The 12371-nt window shown below is 49.9% G+C and overlaps 1 protein-coding gene across 5 annotated transcripts in view; it reads right to left on the bottom strand.

The window, feature by feature from the left end:
* Window positions 1-12371, bottom strand: part of LOC119975688 (HEPACAM family member 2-like) — an 89727-nt gene that overhangs the window by 24107 nt on the left and 53249 nt on the right. For all 5 annotated transcript variants that reach the window (XM_038815476.1, XM_038815477.1, XM_038815473.1 and 2 more), the window contains exons 3-4: window positions 9413-9751; window positions 4829-5089 (exon numbers count right to left, since the gene is read on the bottom strand). In XM_038815476.1, coding sequence (XP_038671404.1) covers window positions 4829-5089; window positions 9413-9751 — 600 coding nt within the window. The remainder of the gene's footprint in view (window positions 1-4828; window positions 5090-9412; window positions 9752-12371) is intronic.

Raw genomic sequence — 12371 nt, 5'->3', positions numbered from 1 at the left:
GTCAGCCATCTTGACTCCTGGAGATCTTTAGTGGATCGTCAACTGCGCAGGAGGGCAACAGCCTGGCCAAGATCAGACTATATAACCCAGAATGCATCCTGGCTGTCAAAACAAATGGCTGCGAGGATTTGGGCTCTCACTTCAGAAACCTCTTATAATCAAAGAGCTTTGTCCCAGAGCAAAGTGTCCACTGTGTACATGGGCATAAGCACATTGAGGCATGAGGGAGTCACTTGAGAGAGGGGGGTGATGTTGGTTGAATCCAGGCACCCTCACATTGCCCCCAGCCCCGAATGAAGTCTCCCCTGCCTGCTGATCGGCCCTCTCCTGACTGTGGTGGCCCCGGACTGATTCCCGAATGGCTGGGACCAGGAGAGTCTCACACCGTGGGGAATGCGGCCGGGGACGGAGCATCGTCGGGCGGGCCTCAGGCAGTGGATAATTGGTGCGGAGTCCGCCGCTTTTCAGGGGGCAGAGAATTGAAAAACTGGCGCCGTTCCCGATTTTGGCACCAAAACGGATTCTACGTCCCGTCGCCAAACGTGATTTTGCCGTTGTGGGCGTTTAGAATCCAACCGCATGAGGGAGAGCCCATGGCCGGTGGCGGCTAAGGTGTTCAGGGGATTTATTGGCCAGATGGGCGGGGTGGATCCCTGGAGGTTTGCGAGGCCAAGGGTCAGGGAATACTCGTTTTTCTCCCACATACATAAGGCCTATTCGAGGATTGATTTCTTTGTCCTGAGCAGGGGGTTGGTTTCGAGGGTGGAGGATGCGGAATACTCCACCATTGCCATTTCAGATCATGCCCCGCACTGGGTGGACCTCGGGCTGGGGGAGGAGAGGGACCAACGTCCGCTCTGGCGCTTGGAGGTGGGGCTGCTGGCAGATGAGGAGGTGGCCGGGAGGGTTCGGGGGTGTATCGAGAGGTACCTTGAGGCCAATGATAACAGGGAGGTCCGAGTGGGGACGGTCTGGGAGGCATTGAAGGCGGTGATGAGGGGGGAATTGATCTCCATCCGAACCCAGAGGGAGAGGGGGGAGCAGAGGGAGAGGGAGAGACTGATAGGGGAGATGGAGGGTGGATAGGAGATATGCGGAGGCTCCAGAGGAGGGATTGCTGGGGGAGAGGCGTAGCCTTCAGGCCAGATTCGACCTATTGCCTACCAGAAAGGCGGAAGCTCAGTGGAGGAAAGCACAGGGGGCGGTGTATGAATACGGGGAGAAGGCGAGCAGGATGCTGGCACACCAGCTCCGGAAGCGAGATGTGGCCAGGGAGATTGGGGGAGTGACGGATAGAGCTGGGAAGGTGGTGCGGAGGGGGGTTGATGTTAATGGGGTCTTCAGAGACTTCTATGGGAACTGTACCGGTCGGAACCCCTGGTGGAGGGGGGTGGAATGGGGCACTTCTTGGACAAGCTGCAATTCCCGAGGGTGGAGGAGGAGCAGGTGGAGGGACTAGGGGCGCCGATCGAGCTGGAGGAGGTGGTCAAAGGGCTAGGGAGCATGCAGTCGGGGAAGGCGCCGGGACCGGACGGGTTTCCAGCGGAATTTTATAAAAGGTATTTGGACCTGTTGGGCCCCCTGTTGGTCCGGACCTTTAACGAGGCAAGGGAGGGGGGGGGCTCTGCCCCCAACTATGTCACAGGCGCTGATTTCCTTGATCCTGAAGCGGGACAAGGACCCTCTGCAGTGTGGGTCATATAGGCCGATTTCGCTGTAAACACCGACGCTAAGCTGCTGGCAAAGATCCTAGCCACTAGAATAGAGGATTGCGTGCCCGGGGTCATACATGAGGACCAGACGGGGTTTGTGAAGGGAAGGCAGCTGAATACAAACGTACGAAGGCTCCTCAACGTTATTATGATGCCGGCTGTGGAAGGGGAGGCGGAGATAGTGGTGGCATTAGATGCGGAGAAGGCCTTCGATAGGGTTGAGTGGGAGTATCTGTGCGAGGTGTTGGAGAGGTTTGGGTTTGGGGAGGGGTTTGTCCGGTGGGTGAGGCTGCTCTACGAGGCCCCGATGGCGAGTGTAGCCACAAATAGGAGGAGGTCGGAGTACTTTTGGCTGTACCGGGGGACGAGGCAGGGGTGCCCTCTGTCCCCCTTGCTCTTCGCGTTGGCGATTGAGCCCCTGGCCATGACGTTGAGGGAGTCAGGGAACTGGAGGGGCCTGGTGCGAGTAGGGAGGAGCATCGAGTGTCGCTTTATGCGGACGACCTGTTGCTGTATGTGGCAGACCCGGTGGGGGGGATGCCGGAGGTGATGAGGATTCTTAGTGAATTCGGGGGTTTCTCTGGGTATAAGTTGAACCTGGGCAAGAGCAAGGTGTTTGTGGTGCATCCGGGGGATCAAGAGGAGGGGATTGGTAGGCTCCCATTGAAGCAGGCAGGGAAGAGCTTCAGGTACCTAGGGGTCCAGGTGGCGGGGAGTTGGGGGGCCCTGCACAAGCTCAACCTCACAAGGTTGGTGGAGCAGATGGAGGAGGAGTTTAAGAGGTGGGATATGTTACCACTGTCACTGGCGGGGAGGGTGCAGTCCGTTAAGATGATGGTGCTCCCGAGGTTTTTGTTCCTGTTCCAGTGCCTCCCCATCCTTATCCCGAAGGCCTTTTTTAGGAGGGTCAACAGGAGTCACGGGATTTGTGTGGGCGCATGGGACTCCGAGGGTGAGAAGAGTGTTCCTGGAACGGGGCAGGGATAGGGGGGGGCTGGCGTTGCCCAACCTCTGTGGGTACTATTGGGCTGCCAATGCAGCGATGGTGCGTAAGTGGGTAATGGACGAGGAAGGGGCAGCATGGAAGAGGATGGAGGCGGCGTCACGTGTGGGCACGAGCCTGGAGGCGCTGGTAACGGCGCCGTTGCCACTCACTCCAACGAGGTATACCACGTGCCCGGTGGTGGCGGCTACCCTCAAAATTTGGGGGCAATGGAGACGGCATAGGGGATAAGTGGGGGGCTCGATGGAGGCCCCGATACGGGGGAACCATCAGTTTGTTCCAGGGAGCATTGATGGTAGATTTCTGGGCTGGCACAGGGTAGGGGTAGGAGGTTCAGGGACCTGTTTGTGGAGGGGAGGTTTGCGAGCTTGGGGGAGTTAGAGGGGAAGTTTGGGCTCCCCCCAGGGAACATGTTTAGGTACATGCAGGTAAGGGCGTTTGCCAGGCGGCAGGTGGATGGGTTCCCCTTGCTGCCCCCACGTGGGGTGCGGGACAGGGTGCTCTCGGGGGTGTGGGTTGGAGGAGGGAGGATTTCGGACATATACCGGGTGATGCAGGAGGTAGATGAGGCCTCGGTGGAGGAACTGAAGGATAAATGGAAAGAGGTGCTGGGTGAGGAGATTGAGGAGGGGATGTGGGCGGATGCCCTGGAGAGAGTGAATTCCTCCTCTTCCTGTGCGAGGCTTAGCCTCATACAGTTCAAGGTGCTGCATAGGGCCCACATGACTGGGACGAGGATGAGTAGGTTTTTCGGGGGCGAAGACAGGTGTGCTAGATGCTCGGGGAGCCCAGCGAACCACGCCCATATGTTCTTGGCATGCCCAGCGCTGGGGGAGTTTTGGAAGGGGGTAGCAAGGATGGTGTCGATGGTGGTAGGATCCAGTGTCAAGCCAGGCTGGGGACTCGCAATTTTGGGGTTGCAGTGGAGCCAGGAGTGCAGGAGGCGAAAGAGGCCGGTGTTCTGGCCTTTGCGTCCCTAGTAGCCCGGCGGAGGATCTTGCTCCAATGGAAGGATGCGAGGCCCCCAAACGTGGAGGTCTGGATCAATGATATGGCAGGGTTCATCAAATTGGAGAAGGTGAAATTTGCCCTGAGGGGTTCAGTACAGGGGTTCTTTAGGTGGTGGAGCCTTTCCTAGATTTCCTGGCGGAATGGTAGGGAAATAGGCCGACAGCAGCAGCAACACGGGGGGGGGGGGGGGGAACACGGGGGGGGGGGGCCTAAGTGACATCAGCCGCGCATGCACAGATTGGCCGGCGCCAACCCACGCATGCGCGGTTGCCGTCTTCCCCTCCGCTGCCCCGCAAGACATGGCGGCTTGATCTTGCGGGGCAGTGGAGGGAAAAGAGTGCGTCTTTTAGAGACGCCGGCCCGGCAATTGGTGGCCATTAATCATGGGCCAGACACCTCCTGAGCACGCCCGTGCTGCTCGATCCTCCCTCCGCCCCCCACAGGCCCCACACACAGCGGTCGCGCGCTGTTCACGCCTGCAGCGACCAGGTGTGGTTGGCGCTGGCGTGAACCGGTCGGGTTCGGCAGGCTGCTCGGCCCATCCGGGCTGGTCGCCGTTAGATTCTCCGACCAGCCTGTCGCAAAACGCGACATGCCATTTTGGGGGGGTAGGAGAATCGCGGGGGGTGCCAGGGCGACGTGGCGTGATTCGCCCGGCCCTCCCGCGATTCTCCCACCCAGCGTGGGGGGCGGAGAATCGCGCCCCATTACTTGGAAAGTTAATAGATTACACTGTTTAAATATTTGGAAATCGTTACATTGTAAAATCAATTGGCTCTCCCTTAAAAGATGGTCTTTGTCTTTACAAGTCCTTGTGGCAAAAGATTTCAATAACTCTAGCGAAGGAATTGCTTCTAAATGAAATCCCATCTCTGAGTGGGAATTTAAAATAAAGATCCTTTCTCATCAAAGTCCCAGCCAAAGTTAATCACCTGCATTTCTTCACGCTTAACAATATCCTTTACAATTTATTTTAACATTGAAATTAATTCTGGTCTCAACACTCTCTGCCCCAGCACTGACTTGCTGAATTCGAAAGTTCACCAGTAGCAAAAGATGTTACAAATTTATCTTCAAAGTTTCATCTATAAATCAAGCTTACCATAAATAGTTAATGTGTAATCTGCCTGGATAGAGCTGATGGGATTGACTGCGAGGCAGGTATAGATCCCACAGTCACCTTTCATAGAGCTCGGGATAATGAGGCTTCTGTTGCCATTTATTAGCCAGTGACGCGGAGAGATTTCCCCTCCGTCCTTCTGCCATTTATACCCATGAGGTTTTCCAGAAACATCACAGGTCAGCGCAATGGTGGAAGCGAGAGAGCTGGTGTTGCTCAATATTGAAGCCTTTGCCAGTTTATCTGAAGAGAAAAAAATACTGATTAAAGAACTGTGATGTTAAAATCTTCATTTGCAATGAAATATCTAAGTACAACATGGCAGCAAAATGTCTGCAAGAGAATTTTAGACAATAAGGCCATAAGACATAGGTGCAGAATTAGGCCACTTAGCCCATCGAGTCTGCTCAGTGATTTGGCCTCCACAGCCTTCTGCGGCAAAGAGTTCCACAGATTCACCTCTCTCTGGCTGAAGAAATTCCTTCCCATCTCTGTTTTAAAATATCTTCCCTTTAGTCTGAGATTGTGCCCTCTGGCTCTAGTTTTTCCAACAAGTGGAAACATCGTCTCCACATCCACTCTATCCAGGCCTTGTGGTATCCTGTAAGTTTCAATAAGATCCCCCCTCATCCTTCTAAACTCCAATGAGTACAGATCCAGAGTCCTCAACCATTCCTCATACGACAAGCTGTTCATTCCAGGGATCATTCTTGTGAACCTCCTCTGGATCCTTTCCAAGGCCAGCACATCCTTCCTTAGATACGGGGCCCAAAACTGCTCATAATACTCGAAATTGGGTCTGACCAGAGCCTTATACAGCCTCAGAAGTACGTCCCTGGTCTTGTATTCTGGCCCTCTCGACATGAAGCTAACATTGCATTTGGCTTCCTAACTGCCAACTGAACCTGCACATTAACCTTAAGAGAACCTTGAACAAGGACTTCTAAGTCTCTTTGTGCTTCTGATTTCCTAATCATTTCCCCATTTAGAAAATAGTCTCTGCCTCCATTCCTCCTTCCAAAGTGCATAACCTGACACTTTTCCACATTGTATTCCATCTGCCACTTCTTTGCCCACTCTCAGAGCCTGTCCAAGTCCTTCTGCAGCCCGCCTGCTTCCTCAATACTACCTGTCCCTCTACAGATCTTTGTATCATCTGCAAACTTAGCAACAGTGCCTTCAGTTCCTTCTTCCAGATCGTTTATGTATATTGTGAAATGTTGCCTCTATACAACACTTTATTACATACACAGTACATCCCCAAGTGTTTCACAGCTATTTTTAAAGTTGTAGTGCGGTGAACATGGTTGTGAATTTGACCACAGTTTTGTCACAAACAGGACTGGGATGAATGGTCAGTTGATGTGGTTTTAAAGGATTAAGAAGAAAGTGGAACGGACAAAAGGTGAATTTTTTGGTCTTTGAAGAATAGAATCCCCACAGTGCATAAGGAGGCCATTTGGCCCATCGGGTCTGCAACAACCCTCTGAAAGAGCTCTCTACCCAGGCCCACTTCCCCACAACCCCATCTAACCTTTGGGTGCTAAGGGGTAATTTAGCATGGCCAATCTACCTAACCTGCACATTGTGGACTGTGGGAGGAAACCGGAGCACCCGTAGGAAACCCACGCAGACACGGGGAGGAAGTGCAAACTCCACACAGACAATCCCCCAAGAACGGAATTGAATCCGGGTCCCTAAAGCTGTGAGGCAATAGTGCTAACCACTGTGTCACCATGACATTCCTGAAACAGGATCTTCAGTCTCCACTTGAATCATTGGAACAGAAAATCTAGGCCTCAGTTTAAAGAGTCATCTGAAAAAAATGACACCTTCAACAATACAACACTCCTTTAGTAATGCACTGAAATGTAACTATATTAGGTGCTTTGGAATCTGTTCACGTGTTGTTCTTTCAGCCTCAAAAAGGGGGTCAACGTTTACATTTTAGCAGGTTAGGCACGGTAGCACAATGGGTAGCACTGATACTTCACAGCGCCCAGGTCCCAGGTTCGATTCCCAGCTTGGGTCACTGTCTGCGTGGGGTCTGCACGTTCTCCCTGTGCCAGTGTGAGTTTCCTCCGGGTGCTCCGGCTTCTTCCCACAAGTTCCAAAAGACGTGCGGTTTGGTAATTTGGGACATTGGTGACCCTGGCCCTGCCGCCCGTCCCTGCTGCCAGTGGTATCGTCGGCTGGCGCTGCCCTTACCGGAGATATGCTCCGTGGCCCATGCCCGCGCCCCCATAGAGGCTACAGTGGTTGTTGCCCCGGGTGGCCTGCCTGATGCCCCACTGGCGGGAGGCGGCCTGTTGTGGTGGGGGGTATGCCAGATGGTGGGATGGTGTGGTGAGGGTACCATACGGCCAGTGTCACCGCAGAACTAGGGGCCAAGGTGGGTGGTCAGTGGGATGTGCAGCAAGGTGGCTGTCTTTCAGGCCACGGCAATGGCGGTCCGTGCCTGGGGTCACCCTGACCACATGGCCCGTTTCCCCCATCACTCCGTGCCCACCCCCAACCCCCCAAGCCCCAGCCCTGGCAGGGATTCCGCCACCCAAGCCAGCCTGGCCAGTGTCTGGCCAGCAGCCCACAGTCGCTCCTCTCTGTGTCCTACCTCCTCTCCCTCTCCCTCATCAGCCACGATGGAGAATCCCGCCCCCCATTTGTCATACATGGCTGATTTTCATATTCGTGAGTTTGGAGGAATGTCGATTCATTTTATAAATAAACAATTTTTCTTTTCACATGCGGCTCCAGCTGCATTTGTGCATTATTTTCACATGATGTGATGATTTTGAATTGGATTGACTAGTTGTGTTCATGTGGGTCTCTCTTCTCAGCAATATTTTGTGATTCCGTATTGACGGACGGCTCGGTAGCACATGGGCCGCACGGTGCACAGTGGTTCGCACTGTCGCTTCACAGCTCCAGGTTCGATTCCCGGCTTGGGTCACTGTCTGTGCGGAGTCTGCACATTCTTGCCGTGTCTGCGTGGGCTTCCTCCGGGTGCTCCGGTGTCCTCCCACAGTCCAAAGATGTGCAGGTTAGGTGGATTGGCCATGGTAAATTACCCTTCGCGTCCCAAACAAAAAGGGTAGGTGGGGTTACTGGGATAGGGTGGAGGTGTGGGCTTAAATTGGGTGCTCTTTCCAAGGGCCGGTGCAGACTTGATGGGCCAAATGGCCTCCTTCTGCATTGTAAATTCTATGATTCTATAATTCTATGATTCTATAATTCTATAATTCTATGATTCTATAATTCTATGATTCTATGACTCTATGATTCTATGACTCTATGATTCTATAATTCTATGACTATATGATTCTATAATTCTATGATTCTAAAATTCTATGATTCTATAATTCTATGACTCTATGATTCTATAATTCTACGAGTCTACGATTCTATAATTCTATGATTCTATGATTCAAAAACTCTATGATTCCATGATTCTATGATTCTATAATTCTATGATTCTATAACTCTATAATTCTATGATTTTATAATTCTATGACTCTATGATTCTATCATTCTATGACTCTATGATTCTAAAATTCTATGACTCTACGATTCTATAATTCTATGATTCTATGATTCAAAAATTCTTTGATTCCATGATTCTATAATTCTATGATTCCACGATTCTATGATTCTATAATTTTATGATTCTATAACTCTATAATTCTATGACTCTATGATTCTATCATTCTATGATTCTATGATTCTATAATTCTCTGATTCTATGATTCAATAATTCTATGATTCAATAATTCTATGATTCTATAACCCTATGATTCTATGATTCTATGCAGTCAAGACCCTAATGTTCATGAGAAGGATGTAACAGGAAAAGTAGACAATGACCAATAAGGTCCTGTTTGACTTTTGTTTATTTAACTGCTAGTTAAAAAATGCTAGTTCAGCCTCAACTGGAGTATTATGTAGAATTCTGCACACTATGCATTTTAAAAAACGTGTGAAGGCTTTAGAGAGGATGCAGGGAAGATTTGCAAGATGGTTCTGGGGATGAGAGACTTCAGTTAAGTGGATGGATTGGCAAAGGCGTGTCTGTTTTCCTCAGAGAGGAGATTTGATAGATGTATTCATAATCTAGATAGATCTGGGCAGAGTAGATTGAGAGAACGAGTTCCCATTTGAGTTTAGAACCAGAAGGGCAATGACGAGTGAACCAATGGTGACACAGGGATTTTCTTTTGACAATCAGTGTATATGGTCTGGTATGCACTGCCGAAGAGTGTGGTAGAGACAGATTCATACATGGCTTTCTTGGGGGAATTGGATTATTATCTGAAGAGAACAAATTTGCAGGACTACACAAAGGGCAGAGGACTGGGACCAACCGAGAGCTGCCAGAAACATGATGGGCAGAATGGCCTTCTTCCATGCTGCAACAATTCTATGATTCTTTGATCAGACTCACTCACCAATGTGTGATTACTGACTGAATCATTGACTAATAACTGACTAATATATTGTCAGTGATAAAAACGTCAATTTTTTTTGCCATAATTCAAATTATTGCTGCTGAAAAAAAGAGGCAAAACCTACCTATTATCGAAAGCCTAACTTCTTGAACAATGGTATTCTGTAAATTGATGAAAAGTTCATAATGACCCTGATCTAAAAAAGTTAAATTATGAAGGACAAATGATCCATTTGATGATCCATTTGATGATGAGAAGTCAACGCGATTGATGTACTTTTTCATTAAGGAAGGTTCTGTAGCTCCTGCATGAAATTGTAGCACTCTCATTCTTGTTCCATTCTCCGTATTTCCATGGGATACTTTCCATTGGAAGACCTTGGCCTGGTCCCTTTGATCTTCATTCACTCCAGGGAAGTGCACAGAACTGCCAGGAGCACGGAAGACTTCAGTTTCAGCCAGAGCTAGGAAAAATAGAAACAATGGTTATCACAGCCTCTTGTGAAATGCAGAATGCATGTTCAATGTTGTTTCATATGCTGAGCGCAGATTTTGCTCTTCTGAATCATCACTATGTTATTTCCAATGATACAGCTGGTGAATATACAGAGACACCGCCTGAGGAAGCTAGTAATTAAGATAATATCCACAAGGGCAGCACGGTAGCATTGTAGAACATAGAACAGTACAGCACAGAACAGGCCCTTCGGCCCTCAATGTTGTGCCGAGCCATGATCACCCTACTCAAACCCACGTATCCACCCTATACCCGTAACCCAACAACCCCCCCTTAACCTTACTTTTTTTTTAGGACACTACGGGCAATTTAGCATGGCCAATCCACCTAACCCGCACATCTTTGGACTGTGGGAGGAAACCGGAGCACCCGGAGGAAACCCACGCACACAGGGGGAGGACGTGCAGACTCCACACAGACAGTGACCCAGTCGGGAATCGAACCTGGGACCCTGGAGCTGTGAAGCATTTATGCTAACCACCATGCTACCCAGCTGTGGTTAGCACAATTGCTTCACAGCTCCAGGGTCCCAGATTCGATTCCGGCTTGGGTCACTGTCTGTGGGGAGTCTGCACAGCTTCCCCACGTGTGCGTGGGTTTCCTCCGGGTGCTCCGGTTTCCTCCCACAGTCCAAAGATATGCAGGTTAGGTGGGTTGGCCATGACAAATTGCCCTTAGTGTCCAAAATTGCCCTTAGCGTTGAGTGGGGTTACTGGGTTATGGGGATAGGGGGAGGTGTTGACCTTCGGTAGTGTGCTCTTTCCAAGAGCCGGTGCAGACTCGATGGGCCGAATGGCCTCCTGCACTGTAAATTCTATGAAAGTTCACATTGCCAGTGTGAATTGCCTGGGTTGTCTATGGTGCATATTCCCAGGTGCTGAATCACTGGATGGGACTTCACAAACAGCAGACTGCGGATTTGAAAATCCAAGGAGCAGGGCCCATAATTTCCCATCCAACACTGGACAGTAATTTACAGGCGTAGTTTTCTGATAAGGCACCCGTAGTGTGAGAGTAACAGAGCAGGACCCGTGAAAACTCAACCCGCAAAGCTTTATTCTACATTGAAGTATAAATCCTGCTCAACTTATTTACATTGTAAATTTAATTTTGGTGCCAACAAGTGATGTCAGATTTTAAGAAAACAGAAAGCGAGAAGACACGTGTTGTACATCGCACCTTTCACGACCTCAGGAATTCCTAAAGTGCTTGACAGCCAATTACTTGTGAAGTACAGTCACTGCCGTTATGTAGAAAACACAACAGACAATTTTTACCCAACAAGCCTCCACAGACAGCCACCTGATAATGAGCAGATAATCTCTTTACAGTGATGTGGATTGAGGGATAAATATCAGCCAACACACCAGACAAAACTCTTTTGATCCTCTTCTAAATAGTGGCCAGGAGATTTTATAACTTCAGCCTGAGATGACAGTCAGGATCTTGGATAATGTTCCGTCTGAAGGAGGAAGCCACAGAAGGCATTATGCAAATACAAGCTATTTTATTCTGTTTGGCCCACACCTGGGAGAATTTCTGTCTCTGATTAGCTCCCCTACCCGGCAGAATCCTCCACACCTTCAGGGGCTAGGCCGGCGCCGGCGGTATTGGAGCGGAATGGCCTCCGCCAGCCAGTGTGAGTTGGCGCATGCGCAGGAGCGCCAGCGTGTGCTGACGTCATAAGAACATAAGAACTAGGAGCAGAAGTAGACCGTCCGGCCCTTCGAGCCTGCTCCGCCATTCTATTAGATCATGGCTGATCTTTTCATGGTCTCAGAAACACTTACCCGCATTCTCGCCATATCCCGTAATTCCTTTATTTTTCAAAAAAACATCTACCCTATCTTTAAATATATTCAATGAAGTAGCGTCTACTACTCCTTTCGGTAGGGAATTCCATACTTTAACCACCCTCTGGGTGAAGAAGTTCCTCCTTGATTCAGTCCTAAATCTGCTCCCCCTAATCTTGAGGCTATGCCCTCTTGTCCTACTTTCACCTACCAGAGGAAACATCCTTTCTACTTCTATCTTATCCATTCCCTCCAAAATGTTATATGTTTCTATTAGATCCCCCCTCAACCTTCTGAATTCCAGTGAATATAATCCCAATCTACTCAGCCTCTCCTCATACGATAACCCCCTCAACTCCGGAATCAGCCTAGTGAACCTCCTCTGCATACCCTCTAGTGCTAGCACATCCTTTCTCAAGTGTGGAGACCAAAGCTGCACACGGTACTCCAGGCGTGGCCTCACCCGCACCTTGTACAACTGCAACATTAACTCTCTACTTTTAAACTCAATCCCCTTCGCAATGAAGGACAGAATTCCATTTGCCTTCCTAATTACCTGTTGCACCTGCAGACCAACCTTCTGTGACTCATGCACAAGTACACCCAGGTCCCTCTGCATAGCAGCATGCTGCAGCTTTTTACCATTTAAGTAATAATCCGTTCTATTGTTACTCCTACCAAAATGCACAACTTCACATTTATTGACATTATACTCCATCTGCCAGACCTTTGCCCACTCACTCAATGTGTCAATGTTCCTCTGTAAGGTTTTAC

This window comes from Scyliorhinus canicula, chromosome 13 (genome assembly GCF_902713615.1).
Source record: "Scyliorhinus canicula chromosome 13, sScyCan1.1, whole genome shotgun sequence".
NCBI lineage: Eukaryota > Metazoa > Chordata > Chondrichthyes > Carcharhiniformes > Scyliorhinidae > Scyliorhinus > Scyliorhinus canicula.
The sequence above is the reverse complement of the archived record's forward strand: the minus strand, read 5'-3'. Positions and strand labels throughout refer to the sequence as shown.